At 35.5% G+C, this 25,529-nt stretch overlaps 1 protein-coding gene across 1 annotated transcript in view; it reads right to left on the bottom strand.

The window, feature by feature from the left end:
* lgr5 (leucine rich repeat containing G protein-coupled receptor 5) overlaps nucleotides 1-25,529 on the bottom strand; it is a 41,108-nt gene that overhangs the window by 9,044 nt on the left and 6,535 nt on the right. Inside the window, exons 2-10 of the mRNA XM_023349890.1 lie at nucleotides 17,059-17,130; nucleotides 14,352-14,423; nucleotides 14,198-14,269; nucleotides 10,465-10,680; nucleotides 8,835-8,906; nucleotides 2,845-2,913; nucleotides 2,648-2,719; nucleotides 1,861-1,932; nucleotides 268-336 (exon numbers count right to left, since the gene is read on the bottom strand). Of these exons, the coding sequence (XP_023205658.1) occupies nucleotides 268-336; nucleotides 1,861-1,932; nucleotides 2,648-2,719; nucleotides 2,845-2,913; nucleotides 8,835-8,906; nucleotides 10,465-10,680; nucleotides 14,198-14,269; nucleotides 14,352-14,423; nucleotides 17,059-17,130 (786 nt within the window). The remainder of the gene's footprint in view (nucleotides 1-267; nucleotides 337-1,860; nucleotides 1,933-2,647; nucleotides 2,720-2,844; nucleotides 2,914-8,834; nucleotides 8,907-10,464; nucleotides 10,681-14,197; nucleotides 14,270-14,351; nucleotides 14,424-17,058; nucleotides 17,131-25,529) is intronic.

Below are 25,529 nucleotides of genomic sequence, written 5' to 3'. Positions count from 1 at the left end.
AGACGGAAAAATACAAGAAAATAAACTCTGCAAACGTGTTTATTATCACGTGGAAATTTGGCTTAGCAATGGGAGGACAAAAGGGCTTTTTAATTTCAGGCTGAGCTGTAGAAATAATAAAGCTACAGCCTGCCAGAAGGATAATAACTGTAGTTTTTAATAACAACAGTTTGATATGGGGTTCAGCTCTGAAAAAACACAGTCAAGAGGGCTACAACAGCAAACAGATATGAAACATTCCTCTGTGAGGGTGTGTGCGCGTCTTACAGGCTCTCCAGACCCTTGGTTCCCGACAGATCTGGAAACTCTGCGAGTTCTGCCGCACCGTTCAGAGATCTGAGAGAAAACCGGGCAGAGTTCAAGCTGAGAGAAGCGGATTTAAGTTTAGGAAACAGAAAATGTTCTGACCGCCGTTCAGTTTGAGCGTTACATTCTTTGTGTAATTAGCACCTGATTTAATGAGGCTCAAGCTAAATACCGAGTCACCCTAAGCTGCCCTTTACTTTTCATCTGTGAATGAAAGGAAAATAATGTTCGATGGGATCCTCTGGCAAAGAGAAATTCAATATAGACTTTAAAAAAATTATTGATGAATAGAAGAAGAAAACACTTCGATCACAAAACTATTATCAACCTGGTTTCTATTGTTATGGCCAGTAGAGCGCAGAGTGGGTTAGTAACTAATTACATTTACTCAATTACATTTACTGAAACTACTTTTAGAAAAAAAAAACACTTTTACAAGTATATTTACTACACTGTACTTTTACTTGAGTAATGTTATTATGAAGTATTTCTATTCTTGAGTGAAGTTTCTGGATTTGAATGAAAAACAAAACAAAAATTCACCCGACACAAACACACACCTTCAGCTTTTGTTAAAGTTTCATAAGCTTTTTATTGAAAGAAACCGATATGGAAAAAAATTATTGTTATTTTTTGTTACTTGTATGATTTATTGTCATCTTCGTCCTTAAAATACCAAAATTTCCTCTTAACTTTACACTTTTAAATATTAAATTATTGATAATTTTATCAGTTACTAAGTACTTGAGTAGACTTTTAACTAAATACTTTTTCACTCTTGAGTAAAATATGTTGAAGTACTGCTTCTCTTCCCGACTCTAGTCGGTTGCAACTGCTGCAAAGCCAAAAGAAATGTCCCTCGTTCAGTTAAACACAAAGCCACATGTTTCACTTAATGTCCTATTTTGGGCTAAAGTTGCTGAATACGAGGGACAGAAAAAATTCATTTAAATCCCCCAAAGGTCAAAATTCTGACTTGGAAAGTCAAACTGAAAATCCAATATGGCCGCCGTTTGTGTATAATGTAACAAAATGAATTTATCTCGTTTCTCTGCTCTATTTTGGAGGGAGGCAAAACAGTTTTCTGTAGAAACATTTAAAATCTAAAGTTTCCTAACACTATTATAGATACTTTAGTTTAGAAAAAGAGCTATGCTAAAACAAAACATAGCCTCAGATTAACACCACCTGATGTGCTAGCAGCTAATGGCTGCTAGCTCCCAGTCACTGCGCTAATATTGAGCTAATCCAGCAGAATTTGGACAAACATCTTAGATAATTGTCACATTTATTTATTGTTTTTGGAGGACAGATCTGGGAATGATGTCTCACCAGACTTTAAGCTGCTCCAGTCACACCTGAAAAGTTTAGCTCTTTGTTTTGGTCACTGACAAGGCTAACTACAGTTAGCAACACACTCACACAATGACACTCCTCTGCAAATGCGTTCCTTGAAAATGTGGACTGCTATGTGTGACTTATTTGGTTTATTATTAAAAGCAAATTCAATCTTGAAGTTTTTAACTGATTAGGGTGAGTGTGTGTTTTCCTCACAGCGTCCGAAGCTCTGGAAGGTTCTGGAAGGCCGACCGTCCCACAGACTGAATTGGATTGTCATAAAACAACCTGTCAAATAAAAACACATTTTTATTATAGATGAAAAAAGGAGGAAATTTCTCTCAAAAATTCTGGAATGTTGAGATTAATGTCAGAAATTTCCTTAAAAACAAGAAAATTTCTGAGTTTCAAAAGTCAAAAATTTTGAAAAAGAAAAAAAAAGCTCAGAAATGTTGAGACTAATCGCAGAAATATTCTACAAAAAAATTAGAAAGTTCTGAGTTTTAAAAGTTGAATATATGTGAGAAAAAAAAACTCAGAAATTTTGAGATTAATCTAAAAAAAAAAATTCCTAGAAAAAACAAGGAAATTTCTGAGCTCCAAAGGTCAAACATTTGAAAGAAAAAGCTCGGAAATGTTGAGATTAATCAGAAATTTTCTAGCAAAACTTGGACATTTCTGGGAATTTTCTTAGTTTCCAAAGTCAAATTTTCTGAGATTAATCTTAAAAATTCTGACTTTGACATTTTTTGGATCTCAGAAATTTAAAGCTTTTTTCTATAAAATTTCTGAGCTTAATCTCAAAATTCATGATGTTTTTTGCAAAAGTTTACTAAACAAATTCAGAAAAAGAGGGTTTGTGGTACAATTTTTTTATAAATCCAGGCATAAAAGAAAAATTAGAGATGCCTAAATATGAATTTGGGCTGATATCAATATCCATTATTAATATAAACCAATGACTAAAGGAATGTTAAGAGTTTTCTGGGTCGTTGGTACCTACAAGGAGATCAGAGACGGGTTCCCAGTGAAGGCCTGCTCTGGGATGGACTGGATGTTGTTGCTGTGGAAACCTCTGAAAACAGAGACAAGAGAAATTATATTTTATATTTATCCTTTCTTTCCTGAATAGATTCATGATTTTTTTAAATAATTGAACTTTTGCACACAATGTTTTCTAGCCAGAAAGTTCAGACTTACAGCTCTTTGAGGTGGCTGAGTGAGTGGATGGCTGTAGGAAACTCAACCAGGCTGTTGTAGTTTAAATCCCTGATAAAAAAGACAAAGAATATTTACAAGACAATTATTTCTGCTGTTAGGACACTCGCTTTATGTGTGTAAGGTTCATTATGATAAATAAAACTGATATAATGTTGTTTCCAAATGTTCTAGAAATCATCTCAATGCTAACAAGCAGCAGCAACACAGACGTCCCCAAAGCTAACGTAAGCAACACACAACCACATTATATGCCTTACTTTATCAACAACCAAATGAACAAAAAAAAGGAATAATTTCAGCTACATCTTTTTTATAGCCTATTAATAACAGAACCAATAATGTTGCCTCTAAAGTGAAAAACTCAGGAACTGGCAACACCTCAGATAATTTCCACCACCTGTTTTAAATTTAGACGGGTCATCTTTATGCAAAAGTCTAAATCTCTTGGAACATGTTTTCATGTTCTGAACATACTTGAACAACAATATTATGACATTTCTATCATCTTGAAGGGGGTTGGGAATTGTGTAACATCCCAATGTTGGGTTCCTGGTACTCTGGCCTTGTAAATTTTTGTTGGACTGTGTTTGTGTTCTGCTACAACAAGAGTCCGATTCTCCTGAGAGAGACAATAAAGGCCAATCTTATCTCATCTTATCATTATCTTGTTTTATTGCCTCTTTATTATCTACTACATGCTGGTCCTACCAAATCTCCAACAGAGTCGTAAGTTATTGACCTCTAAAACAACAAAAGGCTGAATTGTGAATTGAAACTTATTGTACCTTTATAATAGAGGTAAATTAGGACAGTATGTACCACGTCAAGCTATTAGAGAAAATCAGGAACAGTTTCTTCAACATTTCCATTTGAGTCAACACTGCAAATTCAACATCTTGACTGATTTTATGAGAATCTTCTAGACAACGGACACAACATCAACTTGTAACCAATGTAGGTTGGAAATACTCTATATGGGAATGATGGAGTGAAAAACCAACATCTCCACTTAAAATGTCAGATTTACATATTCATAATAAAACAAGAATTTCACATATATACAGGAACTGTCACACTTGAAATCTATAAATAATCTTGGTTATGATTATTGCAATAAAAGACCTTGTGTTGAATGGAGTTAGCATGTCAGACCAAAAATGGAAAATATCTATTTAATTGATACCTATATCATCATTTCTGCACTGCAGATTGTGTTTCTAGCTGAGATTGTCGGCTTTACCGAAGTCTAGAAAGAAACTTCATCTCTAAGGCTGTTTTCACACCGGATTGTCCCATAGATTTGGTTCAATTTGGGATCAAAATGGCAACATTTTCAGCTGCTGTGGTTCTCGTTCTCACTGCTCTGAGGTAAAACAAACATTTCCCCTCCTAACCTGTGGGGGTGCTACGCCAAGAACCACTGAAGGAAACGACATAGACACTGAGCGCAACTTCAGATTTTTACTATTGCACTTGTAGACTGAAAAACAAAAGTAGTAAATTAAAATCGATTAACTCAGAAATTTTTAGATTAATCTCAGAAATTTTCTAGAAAAATTTCCAAATGGCAAACTTTGCGAGAAAAGAAAAAAACTCGACTTTTGGTCTGCCTACAAACTTCAGCCTTGGCTTGGTTGAAGTCTGGTGAGGTTTGAATGTGAATAGCAACCAGACCAGAGACCGCTCCAGAAGCCAGAAGTGGACTACAGTGCAGGGCATTCTGGCTAAATACAACCATAAGAAACCCATTAGCCTGGCGCTAGCGGGAGAAATGACTCATGATCTTTGGACAAAATCTGACTCCGCTCCATTTTAGTTTCCATTTCGTGACAAAGGAAGTTCCACTCAGTGTTTTCTGCAGAGGTTTTCATGTCGTTTCATTCAGTGGTTCTTGGGGCAGCACCCCCACAGGCGAGGAGGGGTACAGGTTTTTCATAGGGTTTGGTTGGTTTGACTCAGTGCAGCATGAAAGAGAATCAAAGCAGCTGGAAATGAAACACAAGTTGCAATTTGGTCCAAAATTGAACCAAATCCACTGCACTGTCAGACTGAAAAACAGCCTAAATGTTGTGATAGAAACTTTGCGAACAAAGGCTCTACTTAAATTATCATTATCTGTAAACTTTATCTTTACATTGTTATAAGAGCTTCATCATTGTGTCTTTCTGCAATGTGGATGTTGCATTTATCTTGAAATTGATACAAGAATCTTCATCTTCTTCTATAAATTAAACATCCCAGGAGGTTGGTCTCTGAAACAATGATCAGTTTTTGACTTTGAAAAGCCTCTTGTGTTTTCCGTTTCCCCGTTAATTAAGGTAAGAACAAACTCTTCATCGGGAAAAACAGATGACTGTTGCCTCAAATATGAAATGACCATCTTTACGATGCATTTGGGTGGAGATTTTAGGCTTGGAAAAAATTTCATGTGAACGTTTTGTTTTTCCAGCTTCATGTTTTGCTTTAATCTTTTTTGTTTTGTCTTTTAACTTTATTAAAGAAGCATTTAACTGTCCCTCCTTCCTCCTCTCTTCTCTTTCATCACCAGTAGATACTAGAGCATTCCTCGAGTCCACATGTGGCTTCAATTAGGTCCTCTCATCCATCTCTGGGATGCAGGTGGCTGCTCCACAGACACACACAGCTACTCACAAGCTCCCACATTGTGAAAATACCATTAAATTGAAATCGTTTCAATCTGGGTCTGAGCATGAGAGTCCATGTGTGTGTTCAGAGGATCACTGCTAACAACAATAGTCGAGCTGCGTTCTTTCCAGAGATCTTTTTATGGAGTTTGGAAGGTTGTGATTGTTGACAATTTAGAGATCCACAAACCGTTTGAAGATGCAGGTTTTCATCACGTTTTATAGTGAGCGGATTAATTTTAACCAAAACTGAATCAAGTGCAGGTGGAGCAGTAATGTGTTTATCGCCGCCTGGTTTTATTTCCATTTTCATACCTTGCTGCTTATTTCAACAGGAAGGCGTCGTAGTGAATGGAAAAAATAAGTAATCACATTTTGTGAGGGTAATTTTTGCGATTTAGTACTATATATATTTGGAAGAGAATTTGGATCATTTCAAAAATTAGTCCAGAAAAACAGAATCAGACAACAACTGGGAGCTGTTTGTGAAGTGAAAGTGAAAATTAACAGCAATTATTTGGGTTGTTCCGCTTCTAATATTTAGGTTTTATTTTCACAATATTATTCAATTATAAAGCTAAATTTATGCCTAATTAGCAGGCTATTTAGTTAGCTTCAAACTAAATATTTAGCTTAGAATTAACTATTTTGTTTGAAGCTAAATATCTAGTTAGCATAATTAATTAGCACCAAAATAAACATTTAGCTTCCAGCTAAATATTTAGCTAATATTCAAATTCACTTGCTGATAACAGGAAAAGCACTACCAAAATAAAAGTTTTGTCTTGTAAACTTTTGTCTAAACTCCTGCTGGTTTTACTGATTCGCTTCAATTGTTGTTCTTGTTGCATGTTTGTAATTTTCTTTTCTCTCAAAATGTAGATTGTGAGCTAACAATGTAGCTTGCTTGATAAATATCTAGTTAGCTGGTAAACTAAATATTTGGTTTGGCACTAAATATTTTTTTTGTCTATTAAATATTTATCTTGCTAACTAAATATTTGGTTTGGACCTAAATGTTGTGCTTGTAAATGACATATTTAGCTCTCTAGTTAAATATGTAGTTAGCCAACTAGAGCTAAATATTTTGTAAATTAAATATTTAGCTTTCTAACTAAATTAGCTTTCTAACTAAACTGATAACTACATATTTACCTTGTAGATAATTTTTTAAGGCAGCTGGCTGAACTATTAAGAGGAATCATAATAAAGGGATCTGAATAAAAATGCACACTTTTCAGATTTATGATTTGTAGAAAAATGTGAAAATAATGCATAATTTTCCTTCCATGTTACAATTATTCACTAGTTTCTGTGGAATAAAATCCCAGTAAAACACACTGAATGCTGCGTCTGTCATGTGATGACTTTGATTTTAGTTTGGGCTTCAGTTTTTCCTTCCCAGATTCTTGAATAAATTAGTTTATTCTTGATTTGCTGCTTCCTGAGAGACGTCTGCGTTTGGTTTCTCCTCTCAGCTGAAATCAGCCTGAGCTGAACCAACACGGCTGAATTAATTAATCCCCGTTTCCGTTTGCTTCTCCCCGTTTGTGTTTGTTGTTTTGGGTGAGCATCAGAGTGTGCCGCGGTTTATTATTGCTGATTGTACAGGTATACGGCCTCCTGACTCGCACATAAACACATGCGGCCCGTGTGTGCATAATTAAGATTAGCATAGTGGCCGGGCCACACACAGCGCACATTTCTGCTCAAGTATTTCCAGAGCAGCGTTTAAACCTGAACAACGTATGTACACACACACACATTCCTCGGACGACGCATAAATACACTAAATCACACTCGTTTACATCCTGGCTCCTCAGTTATTTTCTGTAAATACGCCTTACAATAAGTAATTATGTGATTTGGGAAAGAAAAACACATGGCTGGTGATATAAATCTGTGAATTATTCGTCTGATTTACTGATTTATTTTTGTTTTTCATCATCAAGGCCGTTGCTGTTCTATGTTTGATGACAACAAGAAGCCAACTGGGCAATAAATTCACTTTTACAGTAAAAATACCGGATTTACAACGATGTGGGCTGGACACGGTTTTGGTGGCCTTTCCAGAAAGAACAAAATATTTTAATAATGCAAATTTATTAGTACAAACTGTTTTATTGTTGGTTAAATATGGTAACTAGCCAAAAACTCAACATTTTCACAAAAATATCAGTTATAATGTCATAATTTTCAAATTCTTGAATATTGTTTATCTTCATAAAAATCATGAAACTGTTCATTAGTTTTGACCATTTCATGCAACAGCCCACTCACTAAAAGATATTCATTTAATGCAAAATGTAAAGCCGAGATGTGAACAAATAACTTTTCTTTTGATTAGGATTTGAATCGCAGTTCTGGTGAAATTATAATATTTGAGGAGATGTAAGGAAACTTTTAAAATCCTAAACAAAAAAGAACAAAACCAGACATTTAATCTAATTTACACTCCATTATATTGTAAACAAATTATTATATACTTTTCACCTATTTTTTTTTTAATTCAGACATTTCTTCTGTTCCTGATTGTAAATACTGAATTTTTCATTCACTTTTTCTTCTCCTTTTACCTTTTTTCTGGAATTAATGTCAATGTTTGTATTTTTAAATCCTGATTTTCAAATTTGGGATAATGCTGAATTCTACCACAGCATATTAGGCCCAATATGGCCACGGAGGAGTCAATTTCAGAAAAAAACCCCAGAAACATTTCTAAGTTAATAACATACAGTCACAAGAAAAAAACACTTATGTAAATTTTTAAGAAAAACTAAATATATTTTCCATGATTAAAGGCATAAAAAGGTATTCTGACATTGCAATGTTCTGTATTATAGCAACATCTTCAATCTTTTATTTATAATTTGGTAAATATCTAATCTTTCCATTAAGATTCAAGAGATTTTTCTGACAAAATCTGAGAATGTTTTACCTTTAATATCATAAATGAATGCCTTGAATCAGAGAAAACATTTTCTTGCAAATGAATCACATTTTGGACTTTTTACTTGAGAATATATAAAATAAATTTTAAAAATTGCTGCAATTTAGTCAGATATCTGTGTTTTAGTCTTTCACTGTCGGAAAGTTATCAGAAAATTAAAGTAACTCCTAATTTAGAACAATACTAGCAGAGTTAGCTCTTCACGCTGATGTTTTCTGACCAGTTCAAAGTGAATCTGTTCAGAAAGGCTCCCTGGGTCGGACATGAACCTGGAGAAAACGTTGTTTCAGAACAAAAACCTGCCTCCATGACCCCGACTTAACCTTTCTGCTGGAACTCGTCATCAGAAACAAAACGCACAGACAGAAACTCACAGCGTCTCCAGACTGTGGAGTCCGTGGAAGCAGCTGTTGCCCATGGAAACAATCCTATTGTTGTTGAGATGCCTGCAGAGAGAGCGAGAGAAACTGATGGACTAATGAAGCGGACAAAGAGTGTGTATGTGTCTTTTTAAAAGGGGCCCTGAGGCCTCTCAAGAAGGCTTTTTTTTCCTTTTGGTAATTTAATGCAAATTAGCTTCAAGCCGATTGGACAAAAGGAATGACAGCGGACTTCAATGACGCCGCTCTGAATGCCATCGCACGGACACAAACGGGGAGTTTGCATGTTATTAAAGAGCTAACATGGACAGAGCAGATCAACAACAACACATAACACAGATATTTCTACTTGACTTACATCAAACTAGATTAAAATAAAAAATTAATGAAATACTGAATAGTTTAAGGTTTTACATGCCTCTATCAGGATAACATTAAAAATGTAGTCATAGATTATATAGATTTTTACAAGAAGTAAAATATTTCAGCCATTTTTTTTGCATTTTGCAAAAATTAGTGCATTAAAGTAGTATTGCAAAAATAAAACATACTTTAATATGAGAAATGTGCCATTATGCTCTAAAAAATCATGGGGCAAACATTTGTCCAGTCACTGACATTCCTCAGTCACATGGTGCTGCATCAACGCATATTCTTAAAAAGTTGAATGAAAGGAAAATTACTAAATGCAAGTGATGCTAAATCGGAATTTATGCTAAACTTGCTAGCATATCCTCTGTTTTGGCCTGGGTTCCACTTTAGCATTAGCTAAAAATGCAAGTTATCCTAAAAAATGTAAACTGCTTTGCATAACTAACATAAATTTCATTTTGCTTTAGAATAAAACTTAAGCTATGATAGACTTTCTAGCACAATTTTCTTTATAACTAAACTATGAATAAATTTTTCATGTTTTGGACGTCATACATTTTGTTTTAGCATACAACATTAATTATTAAAATCTTGCTAACAGAGCTTCATTTATAGCAAAACATTTTATTTAGCATAAAACGTAAGTTATGACAAACTTGCTAACATAACTTCTCTTTGGCATAAGTTCCATCTTAGCTTTAGCTAACGCTAACATGCAGATTAAAACAAAACAGAGATTCTGTTATAAGACAACTTCTATTTAGCATACATCATATGCAAAAATGGAAACTGTATTCTGTTTTATGATAAAACAGAATTTATGATAAATTTGCTAGTATAGCTCAATTTATGCTAAAATTTTGTTTTAGCATAAAGTGCAAGTTATGAACAACTTTTTAGCACAATCGACTGACAAAAATGTTGTATTGGCATAAAACTCGAGTTATGACGACCCTGCTAATGTAACTTCCTTTAACAAACATTTTGTTTTAGTATGAAATGCAAGTTATGATAAATTTGCTAGCATAGCTTTGTTGTAGCATTGTAGTTTTTGCATTTTGCCCTTCTGGGCCACCATTAAAATGCACACGATTAATTTAGGAGAAAATGTAACTCCATATTTAACATGAAAGAAAAACAGAAGATGTATTGCAATGGTCCAGTATTAGTCTGAAAGCAGCTGCTTCAGACGCAACCAGAGGCTGCAAAATAAAGCGAAAATGTTCCATTTTTATTCTCTTTCTGTACGTACAGCACCACTAGGCGACCCAGCTTGCTGAACGCGTGGTCGGGGATGTGGGCGATGTGATTGAGGGCGAGCGTCATGGCCTGCAGGGTCGGCAGCTCTCCGAGAGCCTTCACTGGCACCTCCGTCAGAGCGTTGTCATCCAGCCAGAGGTGACGAAGCGAGCGCAGACCGAAGAAACAGCCAGGCGGAACGCCGGAGATGTGATTCGCATCCAGCCGGCTACAAAAAACACAAACACAACGCAAAACGAATTAGGAAACTTCTTCTTTTGTTCCTGATGAGTCTTTATGAAAGTGTCTGAGTAGTTTTATGTTGTTGTGTTTCCTGTGATTATCATAATATCGCAGATAAACTTTTCTTTTCATGTCCAAAGTCAAACAAGAGGCGTCATTTAAAGTGGCGTCACAAATAAACAGAAAACCTTTTTAAGCCCTGCTAGAAGAGGTCTGTGTTCACGAAATAAAAAGCTTTGCTAAATCTGAAGTAGTTTAAGAGGAAAATTAAGCATCGAGTGTTTGACCAGGACAGGAATGATCGGCAGCCGGTTCGAGAGCCTCTTAACCAGCCAGCAGCCTCTCCGGTCCAACTAAAGCACTTTAAATAGCCCACACTTACTACTCAGAGTGTTCAAGGAGAAATGTATTCAGCAGGAACACAAACGAAAACATATGTTTACAAACTCCAAATAATTATCTTCAGCTCTTTCCTTCCTTTAGAGACTTTTCTAATTGATTTGTAGCATCATTGCTGGAAAAGGCAAAGAAATTCGGAATATTTGCGATTTCTTTCTTTTTCAATAGAAATTGTGAAAATTTGACGTATCTATTTAGTTTTGAATTTTTTTTATATTTTAGCTAATGTTTAAACAACATCTGAAAAATAAAATTTATTTAGCCTGAAAGAATAATCTTCTTTTCAGAGAGGCTGACAGGTGCAAATACGCAGCAAAGTGCAAAACATGCCTCAAACCTGAAAAATGGAAAGAAAACACAAAAACCCCAAATGAAACAGAACACTGCAAAAATCCCTGCAACCTGCGTATTAGTGCCATTGTAAATAAAAAATAGTAACACTTTCACCAAAAAATTCTAAAAATTGTTGAGCTCAATCTTAAAAATTGTCTACAAAAAACTTGAATTGTCAAAATTTTTTAACATTTTCTAGGGAAAAAAATTATTTTAAGAATCTCAGAAATCGTTGAGAAATAAACATACAAGGTTTTGAGGTTCAAAAGTTAAAAATTTTCAACATTTAGAAATCTCCAAGTTTTTTCAGAGGTCAAAAATATTTTACTTTTGGAAATGTTTTGAGTTTCAAAAGGTTTTTCTACTAAATTTCTGAGATTAATCTATGAAATTTCTGAATTTGTTTGGGTGGAAATTTACTCTTTTTTTTTCTTTCTACAATGTATTACTCCGTTGTAATATATGGCAAAACATTTTTGGTTTTTTCCTTTACATTTCATTTATTTACAGGAAAAAGCTAAATAAGCTCTACCTTTAGCTACTGTAAGAAAGAGTACATTTAATTTTATTTTTAAAATGTCTTGTTGTTTAAAGCACAGCTCTTTGTTGCTAGTGGGGTTAAGAATTCAAAAGCAAGTGTTTAAATTTAGGTGAAGGTGCTGCAGCTTTAATTTTATAAATAGTAATGTCAGTGAATGGATTGTGGTTAAGATTTATGTACTTTTCTTTATTAATCTGGTTCTGTCTCTTAGGTTTATATAAACCCAGCAGGGCTTTCATTAGGCCGTCCTGCAGAAACATGTGGAGTGCTTTGTGTCTGTCTGAGTGTCCATCCTAACAATGACTCCTCTGTTCGGCCACAAAGAGACGAGAAGGATGAGACTTCACATAATCGTCCATCAGATAAATTAGAGACCTTAGTCCTAAAGACATCTCCATTCTTAAACCCCTTATTTGAACACACACGGCTACAGTTTCAGTATAATTACTGTGCATCATCAGGCTGAGAGTACACACTGTCTGCACTGCATACGTTATCGCATGTGTGTGTGTGTGTGGGATCCTTTCCAACAGAGTAAAATGAGACAGGATGTGTGTGTGTGTGTCTGAGTGCAACTGGCGACCACTAGGGGGCATCAAAGATGTCGGCTTCCCAAAATATTTCAGACATACATTTCATAAATTAATTAAAATAAAAGGAACAGGATAAAGATAAGACAAATATTTACCAAGTTTCCAATTCGTACATATTTCCATTGGTTGCTTGGCTGAAGTCACAAACTGCAACAACAGTTCTTCAAAGCGCAGGTTCGTAATGAGTAGCGGTTAGCATTAGCCGAGATGCTAGCGGTATTTTTAGCTCCTAACTTTTTGGCACGTCGAAGCATCAGTTTGGTGTATTCCGCTCAGTCCTTTATCACCTCTCCTAAGTTTGGATCGTTTTAACAGGGCTGGGTGTCCTTAGGATTCCCCGGGAGCCCGGTCACTATGGCGGCCATCACGATGACGCTCAAACCGGAAGCGACTCACCGACTCAACCTTTTCCGTTTGCTCGTTTCGAGAACCAAAGAGTCAAATCTGTGAAATTTACTGAATTTTTTATTTATTTATTTTTGGTAATTTACGTTTTAGACTCAGTTGGAAAGTGACATTCGTTTTTTGTCTCATTAATTGTGATTTTGCTGCCAGAATATTTTCTATAAAAATTTAGAGTTGCCTTGATAAACAACGTCGCTCACTGTGACGTCACAGCTAGCTAATGGCTAGTTTGTTATGCAAATGAAACAGTATTATACAGTCTGTTAAGTTTAACACTTTTAAGATTAATAGTAAACTTAAAACAAAAATACATTTCCATATATTCAGATATTACTAATAGTATAAATTATAGGGGAAACAAGGTTTATATATAAAAATACAAAATTATGGCTAACAGTATTTTTAACTCATTGTTTTGAACTTGAATCAGTATTTCTTTTTGAATCAATGATTTTTAGTTTTATAATATCTACAAAGCACTGTAAAATTATTCTTAATTTTGACTTTTTATTATCTGTGTGAACCTAAATGCCTTGGTTGTCAATTTGCTGCTGTTACATCTGAATTTTCTCATTACGGGATAATTTGATTATTTTAAAATGAAACATTTATTTAGGAATACATGTTTAACTTATTACTATAATATAAGTTTCAAAAACATTCAATTTCCCTTTCGGATCAATAAAGTACTTTTGAATTTGCATTTCTATTCTTTCTATTCTATTCCATCTTTCAGATTAATCTGCGATGTAATCTCAGAAAACACTGAAAAGTGTTTTTGATTTTATTTTATACATAGTTAATTTATTATATGCTAAACCAGGTCTTTGAATCTCTTAATAGAAGAATCTAGTGGCAAATTTTTATATTTGTTAACCATTTTTATCTGGTAATTTAAATATCTTTTTTCCCAAGCAACATCTCAGTATGACATAGCATAGCGTGGCATCGCATGCTTCTTTTCAAACAGAACTGATTCTTGTACTCATTACTTGTTTCATAGTTTTTAAAAACCTGTTTGAAAATAAATAAATAGAATATAAAAAGTATAGCGTAGCATAGGATAGCATACCAATCCGACCCGAGGCATAAACATGAAAAAGTTTCCAGGAAATAAAATCTCTTAATTAAACCATCACATGGCATAATGTACAAACTTGTTATCAAAGAAAAAACATAATGTATTGGCACCTGACTCACTTTTTAAAGGATTAAGTTTGAATTTATCTTACAGAGACTGAAGATTGTGAAGGTTGGTGAGTGCTTCAGCAGGAACTGATCTCAGCTGGTTGTTCTGTAGCATTCTGTAAAAGTGAAATAATATCATATTATTGGACTTGTAAATATTTGCAGTAATCAGAAGAGTTGAAACATCTGGGAGCTTACAGCACTTTGAGGTTGTAGAGGCCGCTGAACGCTCCTCTGGGGATGAAGGACAGATCATTTCCTGCCAAACGTCTGAGAGACAAAAAGACATTCTGATGACTTGGGTTTGATATTCTATAAATTTTCATCATTTTATGTCATAAAGAGAAGATCAATGGAGACTTATTATTAAGAGAGACTGAAGCTTCAGGGCTTAAATACAAAATATTGAAAAACCAAAAGAATCACTGGATGATCAAGATGATGGAGGTTTACATCAGAACATCCAACCAATGAACCACCCATCCATCCATCCATCCATCTATTAATTCATCCAACCAACCATCCATCTACTGGTTCATCCATCCATTCATTCAACCGCCCAGTTATTCATCCATCCATCGATGTAAATGCAACATATTTACTGCAGTAACCTGCATCTTTTGCTTTCCTTTCACTATTCTGCCCCAGTTTGTGCTGGTTTGCAGTTTGTGGTTGGAAAGTGTGAAAATGTGAAACAGTTCAAGGGTATAAATACTTAAGCAAGGCACCACATCGTTAGGAGCTCTGACTTTGAGCCAGGTTCTAATTTCTGTGTTTGCAAAGTTTGCAAGAATCTCTCGGCGAGTCTCGACTTCCAAGCCCTGCGGAGTAAAAACCCGGCGGGAAAACGAATCCTCCAGGTCTGTTTGTTTTCCAGAGGCCGCGCAGAGTTCAGCCTCCCTGCGTGCCTGCGGTGTCCTATCGCCGCCGTGACGTTTCTGACGCCGCGGCGACAAATATCACACACACACAGCTGGCAGCGGAGCAGAACAGCGGCCAGAGTCATGTTCAGGTCTCGGTGAGGTCAGGCCGTCTCTCCCAGCTGCCTCGCTGCTTTTTAATTTAGTCCGGTCGGGAAAAACGTTCGTACGCGACGCGGCGCTGCTGGGAGGTGAGGAGAGATGAGATTACATATCGCATCCTCCAAGATATTCGAGCTGCTCGCCCGCTCAGACACCCAAACTTCAGACATAATCCATCTCAGTCCGCCAGGCACTGACCACACATCAGATCTGATCACACAACATAACACAAAGTGTGCAGAATTACAAACAAAACTCATGTTTACCACTGCTATCCAGATAACATCTGATCCAAACCTCTGTTTTATAGCTGACCGATTGTTTTTAGTAAATTATGGATCACTGCAGTAGCTAAAAAAAGATTTTTAATCCAGAAATCTAACTGAGTAAAAATAGACAGAAAATAACCTGAAATAGAGAGAAAATTACAGCATAACAAGCGTACAACACATTACAGAGACAAAAATAAACACAAACACATAAACTGAGGAACAGAAAGAGTCGCATGGTGAAACTGGCATCAAATAAGAACAACCAACCACCAACACATGGAAATACATGAAAAAAAAACACAGAGACTGAAAACAAATTACAACTAAAAATGGTCATAAAAAAGGTTCATTCTGACCAAATAAAACCACAACAAATGAGTAGAAAACAGAGGATTAGAGCCATACGAAGAAAAGATTTACAAGGATAAAGTCAGAATAATATGATGGTAAACTAAACAAATTACAGGAATAAAGTCCTCATACCATAAGAAAAATCATAATACTTTGAGAATAAATAAATAATAATAATATGAGGAAAAATTCATAATATTTCTAGAATAAAGTCAAATTATTCTGACTTTATTGCAGAAAATATGACTAAATAATACATATACTGCTAAAATAATCCATTAAACAGTTTCAAAAGAATAAAAAATCTGGTTCTGTTGGACGTTTCTGGACATTAGAGGGAAGTTTTTCTTCTCCACTGTCACCACTTGCTTGTTAATGCTGCAAGTCAATGACTTGATTAAATCTACTGAGTTTCTTTAGGTCAGGGGTGTCCAAACTGCGGCCCGGGGGCCATTTGCAGCCCTCAGAACAATTTTAGGAGGCCGTTGATCACATTTCAAAAACAGCTTAAATTTGGTTTGCCAGGCAGTTGGATGCAGATTCACATTTAAAAACAACATTAGGTGCAAAATCTTAAAATGGAATTATATATGGTGAAACACAAAGTTTTCATCCAGGTTTTTGCTTTGAATGTAATTTATTTTAATAAAGAAATAAACCAAAAACATCCAAAATAAGACAAATTGAGCCATATCTGGTTTTTGTTACTTAAAATGCACAAAGAAAATAGAAAAAGATGATCAACCTGAAAAATTTAATGATACATTTAAGGTTTGCTGTTTTTTGTTTGATTTGGAAAACCTGCAAGAGCATTTTTATGTTTGAAATCTAAAATAATTTTTATTGTTGAGCAGGTAAAATAAAAAAAAATATATATTTTCTATTATAATTTAAAAAAAAAGAGAAAAACAAGTAGTATCAACATGACATTTGTGGTCAAAAGGTTTAGACTCTTCTGTCTTAAATTGACAAGTTTTTTAAATATTTTGAATAATTAACAGAACTTAATGCACTAATTGGTAAATATAATCAGTCAGAATGGATTTATGATTGGATGGAAGCAACCTGAGATGATAAAAAATAAATTTAGACACCACATTTGGCCGAAAAAACATGAAAAATTGGAATAGAAATGTAACAGAATGACTTTAGGCAAGTTAAACTTGCTTAAATTATACATTTTCATATTAAAATTTCTATTAATTACAGATAAAGTGGGATTATTTTTGCAGGCAGTGAATCTTTGTTAAATTTACTCACAGTTCCTCCAAGAAGTGCAGGTTGGACAAAGCTCCACTGGTCATCACAGTCAGATTATTCATACTGAGATCACTGCAGAAAAACAAAACAGGATTATTAAACTAGTTTTACACCTCATTGTTAAAAACTGCTGGAAATGAATGATTTATATTCAAAACATCATGAAATCTAAACAAATAAGCCTGAATTTAAGGTTAAAATTATGCTAAAAACTGTGTGAAAGTAAACAAAAACATAAATCAGACGTATAAACAGAGCAAATGAGTCATGAATTATTAAAGCTGGCTGTGTTGAAACACTGAGGCCATTCAGCCAACGTCACGTGCAAAAACACTTCGGCCCCACAACCGACACCGCTGGTAACTTTTCCATCTTTGTGAGGACCGTCGGCTTGGCCTGGAGCCAGAAAAATAAATAAATTTAAAAAATACGGCTCCTTCAAAGAGTCGACACACACCTGAGTGAGAAACAAGACGGGAGCAGAAATGACTGGAAACACGGAGAGAAAACAGGAAGGAGAGCAGGAACCAATGAACATGGAGGAGAGAGACAACAAAACCTGGTTTATTCTCACACAAAGGTCGTATTTTCCACCTGTTTCAGCTTCGCATCGTTGGGAATCGATATACGACTTGGCTGAAAAACGAACCACGATATAAACATTTCATATCAGTCAATATCAATAATTATTGACTTGGTTTTTTTTCACAGAAATGCTTGTTACCCAGCAGGATGTTGCTAGGCAACTAAAGAGTGAGTGGGTTAGTTGAAGACACAAACCTAGCTTAGCTGGCAAAAGCCTTTCCTCTGCCTACATCCCCCAGAATGCTGTGCGGTTCTGAATCCCAGTTCAGTGAATACTCCATTTTTTATCAGACATTTATCCACTGATATTGATGACGTGTCTATTGTGATATGTATTGTTATTGATTTATTGTCCAGCCCTAACACTATATAGACAAATACAAGCATTGATGTTTATAAGTTATATTATCTAAAATGTCAATTTACCTGCATTAAATCTGATGTGAGAAATATAAAATAAAGTGATTTAAAAAACAGTTTAGACGAGACGCCATGCAACACACTGCAATATGAAGATCACAATAATGTCAGAACCAATAAATAAAACGACCCAACAGGAGCTCAAAGCTATACAGATGCAGAATAATAATTGATACAGAAGGAAAAGTGTTACGAAATCTACAATGGGGGCCTTTCTTCCTGTTGGAGCCCAGGGCCCTTGTTACTAAAGCTTCGCCTCTGCTGCCAATGAAACCAGAATTACACACATGAAATGCTCTGCATGTCAGGAATCTGATGTGACTTCACCTTTATTGACTGGTAAACAGCAGAAAGAAATGAACGTTTTGCTTTTCAGAGTCAAAACAGGCTGACATCAGCGGGATTTCCGCTCCACGCTGTTGTTGTTTGTGTGCAGCCGTGACGCTCTTCCTCCTTTCTTCCCCTTATCTGACTCGTCTTTTCTCTGCTCTGTCTGATAAAATCTGCAGGTAGCGTCTCTCTGCTGAGGAGGGCTGTGGTCTGAAAGGCCGTCTCTGTCTGAAACGCTGGGCGGGCGTGTCTTCGTGTTGAATATGCTGGTTGTTAAGGAGCTTTCTCAACACTCCATAAAGCCTGTTAATGTGTGCGAGCTTTACAACACCGTCCGCAGGTAGACCGCTGGCACACAGAGAGGGTTTGTTTGGCTCTAACAGAGCTACGGCTGATTGGATTTTACTGCTGCTCAAAACAACACGCTGTGCATTAAAGCAGATTTTATTCATCCATTCATTAGCCTGTACTCATAAATTCGTGGTTATGTCGACTGTGAGGGCAGGTTTTCAGAGTAAGTTGTTCATTAAGCCAGAATGAAAGCTCTGTGATTTAGATGTGCTCACATGCTGGATTTGGACATAAATATTTACAGTTATTACCCAAAAATTACACAAATACTGATTTAAAATGAAAATGATCCAAGATTATGAATTGAACATGAGTTTCTCTAGACATATTTAGCTTGTTGAAAGTTACAAAACTGATGCTTTTTATTTTAACAACACAGTTTATGAAAAAAAAAAACTAACTTTAGTGATGAACATCAATTGATTCTGAAAAGTGTGGCATGGTTTTGCATTCACTCTTCTTTACTCAGAAACTAAACATTTAGCTCGCTTAATATCAAGTTGGGAGCTAAATGTTTAATGTAACAAAATATATAGCTTGCTAAAAAAATATTTAGTTTGAAGCTAACTGCTTAGCTTCAAACTAAATGTTTAGCTCACTAGCTAAATATTTTATGTGAAGTTAAATATTTAGCTTGTTTAATTGTTTAACCTAACTATTTAGCTTTCTAAATAAATATTAGACATCAAACTACAGTAACTATTTAGTTTGTTTTCTAAACATTACTTTGAAGCTAAATATTTAGCTTCCTAAACTGTTTAACTTGAAGATAAATGTTTAGCTAGGTCACTAAGTATTTTTAACTAAATACTTGGCTTTCTAACTAAACATTTATTTTGAAGCTTAGTAAGCTAAATACTTAGCTTGCTAACAAAACATTTAGTTCAGAGCTTAATATTTAGTTGTTTAAATAATTAGACTGCAAGGTGAATATTTACGTTAAAACTAAATATTTAGCCTGTAAAGTAGATCTTTAGTTTGAAACTGAGGTATTATTAAATCAATGAGTGACACAGTGAAATTATGACTAAAAATAGTGTAGCAAACCGTACTAACCCGTACCGTACACCTCAGTATAAACGTAACTGAGGCGTGAAATGTCTGAACATTTGCCATGAAGATTCACTTACAAGTAAATAGATTTATGAAAGACTAACAAAAGGTTAATTAAGTTGACTAAATAAGTCTGAAAAATGCCATTAGAATGTTACACAAACTATTGTTTAGTCTATATGTCTGGCCGTTAGAGGAGATCATAATTCAGATACTTTTCGGTCCAGATGGGAACTTAAAGTCGCCTAATAGCTCAAATATCGTCTGTTTACGTTCTGAATCCTGAACTGCCGCCACAGAGACGCCACTGATTCCTTTCAGTCGTGACATGAGGGACTGAGAACGCCGCAACAATGACGACACGGCGATGGTGGTAGTTCACAAGAACAACCTGATTGCCTGCTGGGAAAAAAGGTTATGTCATATGACTTCATACGGAGGGAACAACGGCCCAATGGTTCTGGTTTTCATGACATCTTACAGGTTGGTCAGCATTTTGATTCTGCTTGTGACAAGAAGAACAAATCCGTTATTTTCATGTGTCAGACAAAATCTGGTTAATCTGAACTTTAATAATCAAATATTAATCAAGACGCTTTTACTTTTAAAAACTCTTGACTTATAGAGAGAAATTCTGAGTATTTTAAACAAATATTGCTGGACGATAAATTGCCCCAGAATTTATCGCGTTAAACAATAATATTGTTGTTTTGAGATCTCAAAGATCAATGAACTCTAAATTTGAATAAACATTTAACACAGGAACTAGAAGAAATTTTAAATATCCAAAATAAAACAAAAAAACGACAGAAACAACAAATAAAATAAATTATAAAATCTCTAAACAAAATTATCCTTTGAAATGAAGGATCTAGTTGAGATCAATTCAAAAGACTGAAGACTTTCATCATCTAATTTGTGGTAAAAACTGGATAGAAAAATGATAAAGTGAGTGATTAATGAAGGAAAAATAAACCTGTTTTTTACAGTTAAAGCTACATTAAAATATTTAATAACCTTTCATTTAGGCTTTTGCGATTATTTGTCCCTGTTTTGATGATTAGTTCAACAAAGATTTCACCATGATTATAAACAAAGCTGCCATTTTGTAATCTGGTGTCTCCTGATGGATCCTGAGGCATTTATTAACTTTTTTTAATCTTTTGAGTCTCAGTTTGAGCAACAGATCCAAGTCCGGAACCTTAAGATGTTTTTGATGATTACAATTTTTGAAGAAGCTTTAAATCCTTGTGTGTTTTTGCCTTTTGATTGTGAGGCTGTTGGCCTTTTTGCGTCTCCTCAGGCTCAAACTGATGGATATCAAATGATTATTCAAATGTCGCAGGCAGCAGAAAGACAACTTTGGAGAAAGAAAGAAAGAAAGAAAGAAGAAAAAGAGGCGTAGTGGGATAGTGAGGCCTCTTTCTGTTTTTGTCCTCTTTCGTTTCTTCTTTCAGTGTTTTGGGAGGCGGGTCAGCGGGGGGCCCCCTGGGGCAACAAAACATGTGGGGGTTTGTTCATCCCCTGGTTAGTCAGATCAGTGTGAAGAAGACAAACAGCAGCTCTGTCAGGTCCATTTCTCTGAAGGAAACCCAAAGCTCCTCAGGTCTGAGGACTCATTTAGGAATCGGATCATCTTTAGGTGCGTCTGGTCCGGGATTTAAGGAGGTCTGGAGAAGCGAGACAGATGCCACCAACAGACACGGGGGAAGTGACGGGTGTGTCCCGTAAGCCCGAAACCACGAAAAAGAAAAAAAAATCTCATAAACAAGGGAACATGAACGGGGTTGTTCAAAGTACTGAGCCATCCAGGCGAGTTAACCCTGAAAGCAGACCGCAACATGCTGAAAGAAGACCGATATGAATTTAATATCTGCATCCTCCTGAGTCAGTCAGCATCCAGCTTCAGAGAGATCAGGCCTGAAATATTTGGCTCTTCATCAAAATACTGGCATATTTTGACATTCAGAGACACATAAAGACAATTACAAAGTTGGGCTTCCATCACTTGAACAACATCTGGAGAAGCTCATCCATGTGTTTATCATCAGTCGCACTGATTCCTGCATCAGTGTCTTCACTTCAAGAAGTCAATCAGGCAACAGCTTTAGCACCACAGCACATTAAACATCTGCTGTTGTCATAGCAACTCTCCAACCCCCCCAGCTCTTCTGGTTCTGCTCTGCATCCAGAACCAGAACCAAACAAGGAGAAGCAGCATTCAGCTTCTATGCACCACAAATCTGGAACAAACTCCCAGAAAACTGTAAAACAGCTGAAACACTGAGTTCCTTTAAATCCAGACTAAACCCCCCGGTCAGAGTTAGTGGAACATTAACCAACATTTTGATTTGTAAACACTTGGAAAAATATAATGTTTCAAACGATGATTTTTCATTTTTATGTAAATCACTTTGAACTGCCTTGTTGCTGAAATACAAATAAAATTTCATTTGATTTTAGTGATTTTGATGATGGCATTTCAAGAAATACGTTTTCTGTTTTATGTTCTCATCTTATTTGTTTTTATCACTTTGAACTGGTTTGTTGCTGAAATAAGCTGGAAAAATAAACTTAATAAAATGTGATCAATGCTGGTTCTTGCTACAAAAACCATAAAATATTGACATAAAATGTTTTATGTCAACATAATCTGATTTTTTGTTGACATAAAGTCAGATTGGTGTTGTGTTTCTTCAGTGTACAAACAGGATGAGTTTTTTCTAACAAAAATAAACCTTATCTTTGTTGCTGCTCTGTCCTGCTGTGATTATGATTAATCTTCACCCTGATTATAAACAAAGCTGCCATTTAGTATCAGATTTATGTCACATTGCTCCTCAGGTATTTATTATTCTTACTTTTTAATGTTTTACACTTTTTAGGTTACAAATCAAAGTTGTGGACGTTAAAAATATCTAAGTTTGATCATTTTTCCTTTTAAAATAATGAAAAGCACTAACACATTCTGCAGGAGAAAGATTAAAATATTTACAAACAATCATAAACAAGCGAAGCCAGACGTGAGCCGCTCCGCAAGCCTGGCTAAAAAGTGTCTTCAAAATAAAATAGACTCGCATCTCGTCCTTGTTGAGCACAACCTTTAGCTATTTTAAAAAATAACAATAATAAAAAAACCCGTTGACCCAAAACGTTTTTGAAATTTTATATTTTTCTCGTGTTATCCTTTCATCTGCCTTGGATTTACGACGATACAGAAAGATGAATTTGAACGTTTTGTTAAAATATTGAGTATGTAGTTCATTTAAAAATAAAATAAATAAAATATGTCTCATTTTTAATTAAAAAAATTAGAAATTTTTTGTTCAGAAGTGTAAACTATTTTTGCATTTGGTGCCAAAAGTGTCTCAACAATAAACTAAACAGACATTTTTAAGAAACTAGTAAAGTAGTCTGATCGAAGACCGCACAAAGTCATTCAGAGGGCCGCAAACGGCCCACACACCCCACTTTGACCACCCTTCCTGTTTTACTTCCAGCTTTTTTCCCCTCATGTGAAAAACATTCTTATCCAATGACGCTCCTTGTCGAAGGATTCATTTGATGGATTTCTGAGTGATGGAGGAGAAACGTTTTCCTCCTGTCCCGTTGCTACGGTAACAGCAGAAACAGGAAGTGGTTTTATCCAGGTGATCTGACATGTTTCATTATTTATCAAACAAAAACATTTCTTCCTTTAAATGTTTTACATTTTTCTATGGAAAGTTTCACAAATAATAATTTGTACAACCTGTCACGATGACAAATTTTATTTGACGATTTGTTGTCCCAGAAATTATTGCAATTAACGATAATATTGTTGTTTTGAGACCATTTTCAACCAATACAAAGGATAATAAAACAAGTTCAGCCACTCAGAGACTGAAACCTAAACATGGTACATAACACTGGAACTGGAAGACATTTAAAATATTGAAAAATAAAAACAAAACAACCAAAAACATTAAAGAAAAAGGAAATGATATCCACAAATACCATAAATCAAATAGATTATGTTCTCAATATAAACAGAGTTGCCCTTCAAAAAATATTAGTGATCAGAACAGAAATTATTATAATGTGATTAATTGTTAATTGCATTAAACTCAATTAATCAGATAAAAAATTGGGCAAATTCTACAGATTTTTCTTTAACTGCTAAAGACATTTACAGAATATTTATAATACATTAAAATATGCAAAAATAATTCAAGTCCCATTTTAAATCAGAAATGAACATTTTAGAGCTTAAAGCCAATAAAATAGTATTTATTTAGGGAAAGTGAATCCATTTAAACTAAAACTATCCCAACTGAGGAGTTTGGAATAAAACATACTTTCAAAGGTTTCGTCATTAATCCAAAGTGTGTAATAAATGTTTAATTTGTACAGTTTTGGCTTAATTAACTAAATTAGTTGACAATTATTTCATAAACCAATTAATCACAATTAATCTTTTAAACTGTAAACACAGAATTAAAAACATGTTCTATTCGCTCCAGTCAGCAATTAATCGATTACTAAATTAGTTGGTGATTTATCACAATTAATCCAACTAATTATTTCAGCCTTAAACACAACACTGAAAACAAAAACTTAAATTCATGCCATTCCCAGCTTTGCAAACCTTTGTATGTTAGTAAATTTGCCACATTTGATCTCATATCTCCAATAATCAGTGGACTGACTCTCCCGCTTCCAGAAGGTTTGTCAGCTTGACCTCTCTCATGACCTCTGAAGAAGATGGATCTTCCCGTCTGTGATGTCACGCTGCAGCTACCTGTGTGAGTGTTTGCTGGACCGTAGAAAACATTCAAGACGTTTCGGCTCGTGTTGTGGAAAAGCACGAACCTAAAGTGAGGTAGCCGCGTCTGAATGGTCCGACCTCAGGAAGTCCAACATGGCTGCCAAAGGGGGCGTGGCAGCAGAATCCTTCCTATGCACATGGGTTCATTCATCACAGCGAGGCTAAATGCATTCCTGTCAGTCAGAGGGGAGAAAGGAGACTCGCAGGCCCATTCACGCTTCAGGCAGCGCTGCTTAGGCATGCAGCTAGAGCGCACACATAAAGGCGTTGACAGATGGCAGCATTCACTCTGATGGCGGTCAGACAGGCAGAAGGCTGGAGGCTGTTAGCTGTGACGTCTGATATCGGTTACTCTTTACTGAGAAGGTTGTAAAAGTTCGGGTTGAAATGCAGAAGCTCTGCTCTTCCAGCTGGTTGGTTTGCTGATTACTAGACAGCTGAAAGAAATTGGTTGATTCGACATAAAGTCGTGATCAGAGGTGCCCCTGTGACGCCAACGATGCATTTTCACGTCTTCAAACACATTTAGGTATCAGAAAAAGACAACTTGTTTATCAGAAAACAGGAGTTTGTTTGTCAAAACAAATAGATTATTGAAAACTTGTTTCCTTTTTTGTTAAAATTATTAATTTAGCTTGACTGCGCACACTTCTTGGAAAGCAAAAACCATCCAAATTAAGAGAGCACATGTGTGTTTCACACCGGGTAGTCAGTTCGATTTGGGACAAAAACATTTGTTACATTTTCAGCTGCTGTGGTTCTCTTTCTCTCTTCAAACCAACCAAATCCTTTGAAAAACCTGTTCCCCTCCTCGCCTGTGGGGGCGCTGCACCAAGAACTATTGAAGGAAACGACACAAAAACCTCTGAAGAAAACACTGAGTGCAACTTCCTTCCTCTTCTTTCCACAAAAGTGGAGTAGGGTC

The sequence above is a fragment of the Xiphophorus maculatus genome, chromosome 17, assembly GCF_002775205.1.
Source record: "Xiphophorus maculatus strain JP 163 A chromosome 17, X_maculatus-5.0-male, whole genome shotgun sequence".
Classification (NCBI taxonomy): domain Eukaryota; kingdom Metazoa; phylum Chordata; class Actinopteri; order Cyprinodontiformes; family Poeciliidae; genus Xiphophorus; species Xiphophorus maculatus.
This window is presented reverse-complemented; position numbering and strand designations above follow the sequence as displayed.